This window comes from Zonotrichia albicollis, chromosome 12, assembly GCF_047830755.1.
Source record: "Zonotrichia albicollis isolate bZonAlb1 chromosome 12, bZonAlb1.hap1, whole genome shotgun sequence".
NCBI lineage: Eukaryota > Metazoa > Chordata > Aves > Passeriformes > Passerellidae > Zonotrichia > Zonotrichia albicollis.
Genome location: NC_133830.1, coordinates 12,245,045 through 12,259,350, shown reverse-complemented (window position 1 = coordinate 12,259,350; position 14,306 = coordinate 12,245,045). Strand labels below are relative to the sequence as shown.

General features: G+C 38.9%; 1 protein-coding gene across 5 annotated transcripts in view; it reads right to left on the bottom strand.

Moving 5' to 3' along the window:
• Positions 1-1,057: 1,057 nt before the first annotated feature.
• The window catches only part of IL17RD (interleukin 17 receptor D), a 59,478-nt gene continuing 46,229 nt past the window's right edge, over positions 1,058-14,306 (bottom strand). For all 5 annotated transcript variants that reach the window (XM_074549855.1, XM_074549852.1, XM_074549854.1 and 2 more), the window contains exons 7-13: positions 14,094-14,245; positions 13,653-13,718; positions 12,740-12,794; positions 11,712-11,822; positions 9,888-10,072; positions 6,704-7,640; positions 1,058-4,314 (exon numbers count right to left, since the gene is read on the bottom strand). In XM_074549855.1, the coding sequence (XP_074405956.1) occupies positions 4,199-4,314; positions 6,704-7,640; positions 9,888-10,072; positions 11,712-11,822; positions 12,740-12,794; positions 13,653-13,718; positions 14,094-14,245 (1,622 nt within the window). In that variant the 3' untranslated portion in view covers positions 1,058-4,198. The remainder of the gene's footprint in view (positions 4,315-6,703; positions 7,641-9,887; positions 10,073-11,711; positions 11,823-12,739; positions 12,795-13,652; positions 13,719-14,093; positions 14,246-14,306) is intronic.

Below are 14,306 nucleotides of genomic sequence, written 5' to 3'. Positions count from 1 at the left end.
CTTTTTATTAGCTGATGAAGAAATTTCTCCACGTTGTCTTCTTCTTGCATGGATTTTTACTATTATAACCACGAAGCCTATTATATTATAAATTATTACATTCCACAGTTGAGAGAGCCACGATACGCAGAGCATCACCACACAATTCCAGAAGGCTTTAAGCATCCACCCAGCCACAGTAGCACCTCACCTCCTCAGAAGGCTTCAGGCATCTGCCCCTGCAGAGTAACATCCCATCACTTCAGGAGGCTGCAAGGGTCTGTTCTCTCTTGTTCTCCAGCCCAGCCTTTTACCCCCTCCTGTTGATGCCCTGCCCCTGTGTGCCCTCTGCTCCCTTTGGTGGTTGGGCAGTGCCCTGGGCACTCCCTGGCTCGTTGCTGTCAGTGCTGCTCACCTGCTGCTCACAGCTGTGCCCACTGGGGATGATGAGGCTCAGCCACAGCCCAACCACCCCACACTGTGTGCCTACAATAGCTAACATTGTATCTAACATCATATCTAACAGTATATTTAGATCCCCTTCATTCACCCAAACATAAGGAATCAGAGTGGTTTCAAGGCTTATCCCTAAAATTACAGTTTGCAGGGTTCACTGACTGGAACAATGCTTTGAAATCAGCTGGATAAAAAAACCCCACATAGAAATCTTAAGTATTTATCACATCCTCTTTGACAAAGTCAATCCAAGTTATTACAGTTTTGTGGATAGGTTTCACCTGGCATGCAGAACAACCATGTACTGCTAGGAGACCTTCAGCGAAGATACAGGAAAAAATTACATAAAATCATATTAATGCAATTTTATTAAAAAATAAAATCTGATCCTGTCCATCCCATACAAAAGTTTTAAAAGTTAACATTTCTTAGATTTGCTCGACTATAACCCATCAGAAAGACCCATCAAAACAGCTGCTTCCCTCCCAGCTGCAGGGCACGAACAGCAGCCAGCAGGTCTGGCTGCTTGAGTGTTGTGTGGAACTGCACTCAAAGTGTGCAGGACAAAGTCACTGCACTTTTTAGCCATTTCTTTTTAATAGTACAACAAAAGCCCAATGAATGAAATGGAAAAAAAATATTTTATTTTGGCATTTAATTTCTAAATTAAAGTATGACAAAACATTATTTCTGAAAATGTCAGATGCATTCTATTTTCAACAGTTGATGTGTCCATGGACAGGTACAAATTATGGCAACAACTGCATATATATCCCATTCAAAATGCTGAACACACTGTCACATCCTGAGCTTCAGCTTTCCAATGTTTCTTCACCCTCCCAGAAAATACACTATCAAATATCCAATGTCCACACACTTGAGTGTAGCAAAATTTAAGGGATCCTTTCACCATTACCATGATCTTTAGAATTTACTAAAGCTTGAAAACAGTAGTAAGCTAACCTCTAGTATGTGTTAACATATTTTTAAAAAATAATTTTTACAAGGATTTTTGCTGCTATTCCCAGCATAGTCTTGCCAACTCAGTACTATGTCCTTCCAGTATCTCAATAAACACAGTATCTAACTGTTTTAGGAACTGTGGCTTTGTAAAAAAGCCATGCTAAGTTGGATAAGTATTACTTCTCTTACTTTTGTAAACTTTAGGTGTGGGCCATCCTAATCCATATTTTCACTTAATTATGTTGTCTTTCTTCTGAGTACATAAAATATGCTGCTTCCACCTTAAGCTAAGAAGGAATAAAGGAATTTTTCTTCCCTCCACCCCTAGATGTGACTGTCATCTGCATAGACTTTTCATAATTAACAAATAAGTGTTGCAAGATTGTACAGCAAATTTTGAACAAATAAAAAAAGCATTAATGACAAGCAATTCTTTGTGCAACTACCTTCATCCCTTTTCAACACTCAGCTTTCTTAGAGCTCAAAATGAAAACTTAATTTCATTTCATAATACTGATTCAGCCACTATATTTAATGGAACCAGGAAATCTTCCCAATCTTTAGCCCAGCATTACATAACAGTAAGTGAGCTGGGACTTCCAATGGATGAAAGCAGAATTACCTTCACTTGCTCACTGCTAAGAAATTGCCTCCTCCTCCTCTCATGTTGTGCAGCTTTGGCACTTCTATGCACAGCAGATCTTCAGCACACAGGTTGTGTCACCTTTCTGCCTCAGCTCATTCAATCCAAACCCTTTCTCCAGTAAAATAACAAGAATTGTACCAAACCATAGCTGGATATCCCTCATAGCTGGATTTAGTGGAGGAGCATTAACCTCTAAATGATTCCCTAGTGTGACCTTCAAGCAATGGGAAAACATGGACAATTTTACCTTCAATAAGGCTCAAGGCACAGCCTTAAAAAAATCATCAAAGGCACAGATGATTCACTATGTATGTAAAATGACCTAAACTTACTTAGATATTGCAAGTTTTGAAGTTTTCCAGGTAGTGTTCTTTGAAATTCAGAAAGCAGAGAGAATAAGGAACATTTCACTACTGGACAAGGGCCTCCAGATCCAACACATGCCGATCCAAATGATCACAGAATTTCATATTACAATTGCAAAGCATGTCAGAGTTCTGCCATTAATTGTTAGACACAATTGTTACAGCACTTTCTTACTCCATCTGTGATAACAATCTCAAGAGTCCTTTGTTTGGAAATTCCAATGATTAAATATAAACTGACACATAGAAACCCAAAACAAAACAAACCCAAGAAAACAACCCATGAGCTTTACAGCTACTCAGCCAAAATCATAGTTTAATAGTTCTATCTCATGCTATTAAAATGGATAATAAAATGTAACAGGTAACAATGTCTAATTCTCATCTATTAAAACTAAGAGAATATTTGAGGTATTTGAGTTCTCCCTTAATTCTCTTTAAAGTAACCTCCTGCTAGTGGAATGTGAATTCAGGTTAAATGAGCCAGAATTTGACTCTGTGACCAGGATGAGCAAAGGCACATTGGTGAGGTGTCCTTTAGTATTTGCTGTTCCCATACTTTTATTCCTGTAATAGTGCCTGGAACTGCAGCTACAGAGATGCATTTAATTTCAGAGAAGTTGGTCCTAGGAAACAGGAGGGACATTTTGGGTGAAGATTTACCCACCTGGTCACTGCAGGAAACAGGACATGCCTGTTCTGTCTCAGCAAATAAAAATGGCCAGTGGTAGTTTCTGCATTTTTCCTTAATATAACACTAGTGACAGCACACAATTGAATCACTAAGTGATGATAAATAGTGTAAACTGCAAAATAATTCACTGGCTTCTTCTCACTGCTTGGTTCAACACAAAGTACTCCTGGCCTGTCAAATGCTGGTCTGGGCTCGTTTTAGCCCAGGTGGTTTTGCAGCACCCTGTCCTCAGATGATAATACGAACCCCCCATAATTAATCCTCTCATGGCTGAACAAACCTAGAATATCTTCAATATAAGATATGGCCTTCCTTCTCCCATCTCTTTATTCTTCATATCAGCCCTTCAGGAAGAAACAGGGAGCTTTGTTTCCATGGTATCATTCAGAGCATGAGGAGCTGTATTTCTGTCTGTTACAGAATGATGCTCAGCCTCAGAACGGGGCTGTGTGTGAGTCAGCACAGCCCGACTGCAGGGGAGACACAGGAGATCAGTGCAGGGGAGGGACACATGAACTGGAATGAAACACTGACATACATTAGCATCTGGGAGAAGGAGGCTGAGGAAGAGAGCTCAAACATTTTGAAAAGAAAGTTATTTCTTCTGATGGAGAATTTCTTGATGTCACCTTTGGCATTTTATCTTGCTTCTGAAAAAAATCCTGTTCTCATTCACTACAACACTCCTGCCATCAAGTACATCAGCACTTAAAACTAGAGGCTGGACTACAAAATTTACTAAGGCTTAATGTTCCAAGCTATTTTATGTCCAGTTGCAAAGTTATTCCTAGCAAAAAATAGTAAATTTTGATTATAGCATCTGTAAACAGTGTAATATAATGACATTTAAATTATAACAGGAATTATTTTAAATGTATGCTCTTCTGGTTTTCCATGTACATTTTTCAAATCATGAAAGAGTTTTTATAAAAATACCAACAGATTCAAGTTTACTGGCCACAAAAAATGGAATAACAGATCTTCTTCAGGGGCAGTTGGTTCCTTCAAGTAGATTTGGTGCTGAGACAGTGTGGTAGTTAAAGCACAAACAGAGGCTGCTGATAAAGTGGCAATGCATAACAATGTTGTCATGTATTATAAAGGAGCAATTGCCTGCAGTTCATCAGAGTGGATGTGGCAATGAAGTTCTGCTTTACATATTCCAGGCACTAAGAACTTTGTAGCAGTCATTACAGGAGGTTCTTCTTCCCCTATAAAAGGAAAAAAAAAAAGTGAAGTTCATTAATTGAAACAGAGACTTTGTACTCAGTCAACATTTCAGAAACAATGCCAAGAAAACTTATGAAATGCCTCTGCACCACCTTGTCATGCACTCCTGAGGCTGAGCTATTATGCTCAGCAAATGTTATCTACAGGTACAACACTGATTTTCTTCCCAGGCAGGACTTCTTAGGGAAGACCTCATTAGTGAATGGATCTAATAAAGGTTTAGCTGTTGGTACTTCATCAAAATTAAACTGGTTTAAACTCCATGCTAAATATGATGATATATTTGAGAAACTTTACTTTGCAGACCAGTAGTCTGCTCAGGAATTGCACAGAAAGGATTATAAACAAGGGGATTTATGATTTTTATTAAAAAGATTATATCAAACTGGCCTTTTAAGGAAGAGAGGAAAGATCTTTCGAGATGCTAAATGTCAGAGCTATTCACATCTGCTCTGACCAAGTAAGAGGTACAATAAGTAAAAAACGGAAATGTAGGGTGAATTCAGAGCAATAATTTGGATGTGTCTATCTCTCAGAACAAGAATAAAAGCTAAAAAATTCTATTTACTCCTCTCATTAGCATGCATATAAATATTAGGGCTGTAAATGCTTTGTATGTCTGGGATACTAAGGAAATTCAATGGGTTGCAGTCTAAAAGGCAGATGATGCTCAGTTCCAGTGCTCTCTCCTTTGTAACCTGTACCTCATCAGGGCTGTGGTTTGGGGGAGAGTCAGGCAGGGTGGTGCTTTTGGATGAGGGCAGTAAATGGGAAAATGGCAGAAATTGTGGTTTCTTGAGACACTGGAACATCAGCAAGAGCGCTAACGTTTAACCTGCACAGCTGGAGCGTGTTAGCAGGGGGGTATGTGACTGGAGAATTAATGACTGGGAAGACTGACTGCCTCTTTCTTCTGTGCCTCCCTGCAGCTGGGACAGCCAGCTGACAGCTCAGCACTGATCAGGAGGGGCACACTGGGAAAGCATTCTGCCAGGGAGGCCATACACTTTAAACGAGCAGCCCACTTGCACTAGAACCTTTACAGAGATCACCTGTAATTTTTCCCACACATGTGAGAAAAGACTAGGTTAGAAGATGGTAGAAAAGTAAAAAATATAGTTTTAATTCTGAAAACAGAGTAATTGTGGCTTAATTAATTAATTAAAACAGTAAATCTGTCTTTTTTTCCACCTGAAGTTTTTTTCAGATTTTAACTATTTAGTCACATAGGCTATCTAACTGACAGGTGCTGTATCTGTAAATCAGCATTTGTATTCTCTTCGTCCAAGATAATTCTGGCATCAGACATTAGTTATGAGTTATCTAGATAAGAATAAAAGGTTCATTTACCCAAGAGAAATGTCTAGTTAATGCACTGTCAACACTTATTCTAGAAAAAAGAACAGCATACAACCATCAAAATACAATATTCACCTGTTGTAGCTGTGTGGGAAATGGATTTGTACAGAGCTGAAGTTTTACACAGCATGCTGTGTAAGCTTTCTGTTAAGTCTGAAAAACTCTACAAATCAATTTCCCACATGGCTGCTTAAGGAAAGTCTCAACAGAGCACTTTTATCATATCAATACAATTCCTGGAACATTCCTCACTGAGATAGTTGTGATGCCAGTTCAATATCCTCTAACCAGTAAGGTTAGATCAATTTTTTTATACACCCTGAGGCAAAATTTACACCTTCTAACTGAGGTATCTGAGCTGGGTGTCTATTCTGGAGAGTGTCTTCCAAGCATTTAAATGACTCCATTGAAAGCCATTTGTTCATTCCCCAGCCCTGGATCTGTGGGAAGCCTGATGTCATCCTGAAACTTGAGTTGAGCACAGCACAGAGGATACCCCTGAAGGATGCAGGATGTGCTGCAGCCAAACAGGATGCCAGGTTTGCATTTATGGCTGGCTGTGAGAATGCTGCACCGTATCACCCTCTGGATTACAGCACACAGCTGTCAGCTGAAATCCCAGCTGCCAAGGGGGCCCTGGAAGGAAGAAGCCATCTCTCCAAGAATAGGTCAATTAATGAGCAGTGACTTATTAATAGAATTTTAGTGAAATCTTATCTAGCTAAGGCTTCCTCCACACACTGTAAGTTTAGGAAACAATTTTTCCAAAGTTACTCTACCTATTTTAATTTTTTATTTTTATATGATATTTTTATTTTACATATTATTTTTACGTTTATTTTATATTTTAAAATATTTTTAATTTTGTGTTTATTTTTAACATCTTTATACAATGTTCACCTTTCTCTGCAGCCTTTTATATGGCTCCTCACATATTAACTTACCTCTTTGGAGATGGCAGAAATATGCACAGTAACTGAATGTAAGTTTTGACACGCTGCTGTATCTTACCTAAACCTGATGATGAAGAAACACTCCCTGTAATGGAAGATGTTTCCATTTGGTCTGTCAATAGTCCTTCCATTAAAGGTAAAGATAATTCAGATGAAGGGACAGATGAGTCATAGATCCCAGAATCTCGAGGCATGTCTTTCAGGTTTGAAGCTTTAATCACATGTAGCAATGGCTGAAGGACAGAGCTGCCACCCCCTTGAATGTCCTGAGTTTCTAGATCTTCTCCAAGGTTTAAGTGCTGAATGATACAGTGAGAGTCTGAATTCCCCACTGAAATGTTTAGATCTGTTTTCAGGTAAAAATCACCATCCATCACCTGTTTATTCACCAAGTCATTTAAAACCAAGCCCGAATCAAATTTTTCCATGACAGGCTCCGAGTAGTGTAAAGAAGGTGGAGGGAAGGGAATGAATTGTTTCTCAAACCAGTCTGGTTCCTGATCAATGAACTGATGCATGTTGCAAATAGCAACATAAAGGGACCTCCCAGATTTGCTCCTGAAATAATTCCTTTTACTGATGTTAACAGGAAACCCCTCTGAATCCTGCACACTGAGATCCCTGGAGTGTAAGTGTGAATAGAGCTGGGGGAGATTGTCCATGAGTTTGTATTTTGTGCTCAGATCCAGAATGGCAGGGATGTCTCCCTCACAGGAGTAATCAAAGTAGACTGCAATGAACTTGCAGAGGTCAGCTGAGTTCTGCTTGGCCTGCCGAAGCTTCTCTGCCACTGTCAGCACAGCAAAGAGAAAGGGTTCTCCTTTTCCTGCATCTCTGGCTACTCCTCTGTGCTTCCAGTTCTTTTTTTCAACGAAGTATTTCATCCCTTTGGAACACACAATGATGATAAACTGTGACTCGTTTATTTTTTTAATAAGCCACTCCTTCTGATCTTCTTTACAGCTTTTCAGATCTTCCCACAAATCTAAAGCCACCTAAAAAAAGGGAAAAAATCTGATTAAGGTTTATGTATACAAACCCAAATGGTTCCCTAAAAAAAACACACATCCAAATGTTGATTTGATACACAGCAATATTTTTTGGGGAATAAAAAGAACATAGAAAATGTGGCTGGATCAAGTAAATTACAATTAACTTATCTAATCAAATTTGGTATCATCAATCTACAATAAACAATTGTGCTTGCCTCAAACATTTACCATTGTGTGTCTGGGTCCATAATGTGCTGAATGCAATGGAAGAAACAGAATCACAGGATTGCTTAGATTGAAGAAGACCTTTAAGGTCAAGTCCAGCCATTCAGCCAGCCCTGCCAAGTCTAGCACTAAACTGTGCCCCTAAGTGCCATATTCACTTATCATCCTTGCATATTAATGAAGTGTGATACCAAGAATTTTCATATCTAGAGAGAAACATAATTAGTGCCTATAATATCAAGATCTTCCAGTTAGGATGCAAAACAACAGCCATTTTATCTGATGAGAAAGCTCTGAAAAATTTTATCCTAGGAGTTGTTTTATTTTGTACTTGGTCAAGCTTTCTGACCATTCTACATTATCTGAAATGTTTTTGTACACTAAGATGAGGGACACAATGCTTTATCTCACAGGAGGAATGAGTAGTAGGATGAGAGAAAAAAACAGATGTAAAAAACTTGCATAATAGACACACATCAAAACCACTTATAAAAATCTTCTTTGAAGCATTTTTTCCAGGGAACAACAATTTTTGCTCTGCTCTGTCACCCACAGCAGAGTGGAAAACTTTGCCCCATCAGAAGGCAGAGCAGGTGAATGCCCAGAACACAAGGACTCCTGAAAAGTGCTGCCACACATTTGGCTGCAGGGAGAAAGTGCTCGTGCCTGAGGTGCTTGTCAGCTGGACTGCAGATCATGGTCAGCTCCTTCCAAACAGCTCTAGCCTGGGGAGGAGAGGTCATTTTACTGCTGCCTGGGACATGCAGGTAGTTTTGTGTCTGGTTTTGTTTCTGTTCTTCAAAATCCTGTGTGGCCTGCTATTTGTGAGAAAGCATTTTTATTATGGACAAGTTCTTATTTTAAATGGTTATTAAATGCCACTGGTTTTCTCCTTTGAGAAAACATTCCAATTCCATATGAAAAATACTTGTGCAACTCTTCTGTTATGCATTAAGCATTACTTTTTATATTAAACTCCACAGCTTTAATAACAATATGGATTATTTCTATACATAGGTGCTATCACTATTTTGTTATATCAATTTTGTGTGCTGTCCAAGGCCATATATTCCATGGTTAGAGCAGTAAGAGTTCATCTCAACACTATTCCAATGAGGAGTAGTAGGGCTAAAGTACATCTCTAAAAGGAGTTTCAAGTAAGTCAGTTATAAAATAGTTTATCCAGAACTATTTTAAGCAGATGAAAAAGCTGTGACCATCCCCAGCAAGCACGAGGCCTCAGCTGTGTTTCTGTGTTTGGTCACCAGAGAGCAGAGTTGCTGTAATGAAACCCAGCTCTGGCTCAGCCCAGTCACATCCCAGGGCTGGGGGAAAATGCAGCACAAAGAGACCAGCAACTGTCCTGCCTTTTCCAGCTGAAAAGTGAACAACTGGTCACACATTGATTCCATTTCAGCAGTATGAGATTCTAGGCCTGCTCATTCAAAGTAGCAATTGAAATGTCTCTCTCATACCATTCAAACAAAAACAAGAAAAAAAAAGAGCTGCTGATTTCACAGTATTAATGGAACAGAAGGGAAGCAAAAAAATAAAAATCAGTAAGTACATGCTGTCAACAAGTAATCCTAATAATGCAGTTTTTGCTCTATGGGTAGAGGTCTTCATAGATTCAACTTCTTTTATATTACAATTCAAAACACACTTTAGGAACACCAAGGTATATCAAGTAGACAACAACACCTCTTTGTGGTTGCTGACTGTAAAGATGTAAGGCCTACTGAACAGAAAAAGCACTTAATTCAAAGCAAGCTAAACATGGCTGAATCAAAGTCCTGAAATCATCTTCAACTATTCTGTTGGTTTGGGTTGTTTTGGTTTGTCTACACTGGATAAGATCTCTTCATTTCCCCAGGTAAAGAAAATTCATACAGCCTAAATTTAGAAAAATAACAGAAGTTATCTCTGTGGAAAGGAGTGACTGAAACACCGACTTTTCAAGCACAGAATTTTGGGAGTGCTGTTTCAATTAAGGAAAAATGTTTACATATGAAATGCTGAGTTTACCTCACAGCCACAGAAGTCCTGAAGAAAATAAGCAAAGCACTGGATGACATTGATGTGTTTCTGGCAGTCCTTGCTGGAGTAGCAGATGAACACTTTTGGCCGGGGCCGAAGCCTTTCCACATGGAGACCTGCAGCATACGCTGAAGATTCTGAGCTCTCCTCATCCAGATGGGAATAGATATTTTCTAAAGTGCAAGAGAAAAGAAAGTTCAGTGTTTTGTTTTGGGTTTTTATTACTTTTGTTGGCATTTTACTAATGCATACAGTAATGTTTGGTTTTTTTCCTAAATCTTTTCCTCTCCTTTCCAATCTAGGAAAAAGAAAAGTTGTACACACTCTGTTTATCCAGCTTAAGATTTGCTGCATGTGAAATACACTTTCAAAGTGAAATGTGCAGTTATTTCTGCCCAAGTCAGAAAACATAAGGAAGATTTATTTTATAGATAGAATGAAGTTGTTTCACCTTTATTCAATCTCAACAGTATTCACTTCTCTGTTCAAACCCTATAAGCCTAAAAGATGTATCATCTTCAAGAGTTTCCTGTCTAACAAAGTCTGTTGTTAAAAAACCCAAACCACAACATAAGTCAGGTAAGAATATTCAAGTCCAGGTCCACAGACCCTTTCAGGATATCCTACAAGATTTCTCTAGTGTATATATACACATCCATGTTTGGACATTCATTTGACATTAATTTGAATTAAGATATGATTAATTAAAACCAAAATAGCTATTAGTGTTTATTTCCTTGCATAGATCCTTTTATGCTGGAGCATAACAGTCTGGCCTTATGCCAGACTAATTCAATCTAATTCTACAGCTGATTAAGCTAATTTGGAATCAAGTATGAGTATTTCAAAATACAAATATCCATCCAGGGATTCAATTCAGAACAATTCATCAGGAATAACTATTCTGGAACAACTCTCTCTGCAGACAAATCCTCAGAGATTTGTCTGGGTTTTTTGTTGGAACTATGCTAGCTGTGAGCAAAGGGGATAACTACAGAAGACCAGAAGGTAAAAGGATTTAATCCAGCTGGCATACAGCACTTGCAGTATATCTCAGTGCCAAAATTCAGGTGGATAATACAGATATGTGAGGTTTGGAGAAGTAATCTCTTTTTCCATTATTCATGAAACCACATGATTCTTTAAATTCAATATAAAAAGCCAAGGTATTTTTAACATTTAAATGTATTAAGTGTTGCTTGCCAGCTCCTGGATACAGAGGAGAAATCAGCAAGGAGGAATGGAATCTAAGAACATCTGCAAGCAAGGCTCATAGTAAATTTAGGAAGATGGCTTAGAATGAAAGGTAAAGGCAACTTCCAGGAAAGTGAGCAAATCTGGAATAGCAGCTGTGGAGAGTATTCCAGACAGCACTGTGAATTGCATTGCCATCACATGGCTTTACTTTCCTTCTGATTTAAAATAAATATGAATTAGATATTTCTGAGTAAAATAAGAGAATGTTTGAAACATACCCATTTACAAATCTGTTTGTAATCTACATGGTCACACGGTACTCTCTCAAAGAAAAAGAAAAATGAAATAAAAAGTATTTTCCAATATTGCTTTTGTTTTCTCCCTTCTACAGTGAAGTCCTGATACAACACTGTCTAGGCAACCAATTACCATCAAGCACAGATTTAGAATTTGCTACAGGCTTCAGCACACAAAAAGCTGAGAGGGGGAAGGACAGATAAACAGAAAAGCAAACTTTTCAGAGAAAGGTATTTCTGGAGTCAGCCTATCAGTGAGGACAGTTTTGGTTCCAAAAGCACATCTGCCAGTGGCACTGCCCTGAGGGCAGGCTCCCACCTTGCTGCTTCTTGCGGCACATGACGGTGAAGAGCGTGGCAAAGGCAGAGATGACAACCAAGGGCACTGTGATGGCAATGGCTCTGATGGGGCCAGCCCAGGGGGAGTGCACTGCAAAAGAAAGCTCAATTAGCCACATGCAAATCTGCTGCTTTACCATTAGCCAAACAAGTCTTCACACTGGGAATGCAAAACTGCTGCATCTATTATCAGGTAATGGTCCAAGATACAGGATATCAAATATGCTCAAATATCATGTTCTGCTCCATTTCAAATTAGGTTTTATGGCAGTTGCCCCACTGACACAGTGACTCTCATAAGCAACAAGAGCTGCAACTCACACCACCCCAGGAGAACAGCCCTGTGGCAAATAGCTTGGCTGAGATATGCAGTGGCCCTTTGGACCTGACATGGCTGGTTCCAGGGTGTTGAATTTGCCCCTTCAGAAAGAACTGCTTTCCTGCAGAGCTCACCCTGAGCAATGTGCATTAGGATTCAGTGCATTTTACCCACTGCCTCCATCTGTGGCTGTTTTGAGGTGCAGTTGCACTCTGAAATCCCTGTTTAGCTTCTCAAAACCAGGTCTGACCCAGAGGCATGTGATGCATTCACTTGACGGGTTCTCCAGACTGCTGGGTTTGGTACCAGGCCTGAAGGACACAGGGATGTGTTCAGGCTGCTCCCACACTTTCATTGCAGTATTTCCACACTATTGCACTCTCTGTTGTATGCAACTAAGGTTATCACTCCTCATATCCACATATACAATAAAAGCCACTCTTCCATGAAGATTTCCAGTGTTGGATTGATCTAAACTCCACTAAATACAAGTGCACAGAGATGCACATGTGTATGCTCAAGTGTGCATCTCTTTTTTCATTAGGTCAAAAAAACAGCACTATTATCTCAATAGTCTAGATTATGGCAAACAGATAGGGTCAAATAGAGATTTATTTCCAACATAATTAAAACTGAATCTAAATTAGTACAGTCAATATAGTATATTGTTTACAAAACAGAATTCATACCTGGTTTTAGTGCATAGTGCATCGTTTTCCTTGTTGTATTAGTGTCATCAACCAGCTTGGAAAAGTAAAAGATTAATTTTATTTTTTGCAATATGAAAATAACTGTAACAGCTTTTATGACCAAATGTGAATAAAGGTACTGTTCAAATAGTTAAAACTAAAAAGCAGCACAAACTAGTATAATAAAAATTGACCAAGAAAGAGAATTCCAATTAAAAAATAAAAATCGAAGTCCAGGAATTATGCAGGCCCACAACTTCAGTTTAAAGCACAAAATGCTGTGCACTCATAGAAGCAAAGCTATAGAAATGTCAAGAACATTCTGATGCCTTGAGATTCTAGCCTTTGTATTTTTATGCATTCATCCTGTACCACATTAGTGCATAACTAAACTCCATATAAAGTGCCAGTTAACTGTCCTCACATTTTGGTTAGACAAACAATCCCTCTGGGCCTGTAATCCAAGGACACCCTACAGCTCAGGCCCTGAAAAGTATGAACAAAAGTGAATGGGGGGGGAGCAAACTGGGGGAATTTGACTTCATTACCTGAAGCTGTAACTGGAGGATTAAGCCCTGATATGTAAATGGACCAAACTTGTATATGTCTGAAAAAACTCCTGACCATCATCCATTTTGGGTTAGCCCCCTGGGGAGGCTTCATCTGCCCTTAATATACCAGAAGGCCCTTCATTGAATATCTCTGCTTTTATTCTTCTAACTTTGTCTGGCCTCTGTTTCTAGGTAAGCCCAAAAAAGGCACCATTCTAGAAAATTTACTTGCCCAAGTCACTTCAGTAGGGATACCTGAAGTTCAATTCTACCAATGTGATTTGAAACATTTGAATTTTATTCCATTTTCCCATTAACACATTCACTTAGGTGTGGTACACAAGACTGTTTAGAAATGTTACCTCAATGATATAATCCCCTGGAGACACATTCTGAAGAACACAACTTGTAGTGTCTGTGTTCTGCTCCTACATAAAGAAAGAATACTTTGCAAGCAATTCACATACTTTGAAAACCTAATAAAGATTTAGAAATAGGCAGTGCACCCTTGTATTAACACACCTTAGACCAGCAAAGTCAGTCTGCCCATTCACTGATACAATTGTCTGCCTGCAGAACTGACTTGTGTTATCCAGGCCCAATGGAGTCCCCAAACCTGGCTGTGACTGATGTGCTATCACAGCACAGTTGTTATCTCCATAAATAGCTTCAAAGAGTTTTACAATTTTAAAATTGATACTATTTTATATTAAGTTTTTAAGGTTTCTGTAAGATCTTAGAACACCTTATGTTAATGTTAATAGGTGTTGTGTTTTTAAGAGGTGCAAAACTCAGCCACATACCTGTCTGCAGGTCTTTTGCTTAAACAGTCCTTCATGCTTCAGTTTGTAGTGAAGGAAGTAGGACCTAAACCCAAAGTTGTGAGGGGCATGATCAAAGGACACTTGCATGTTGAAACCTTGCTGGGTAACATTCACATTCCTCGGCTTCCAGTCTGTCAGAGGAGATATTAATGAATTGCGAAATGACTCTTCAAATACAGAAACTTTTTAAAA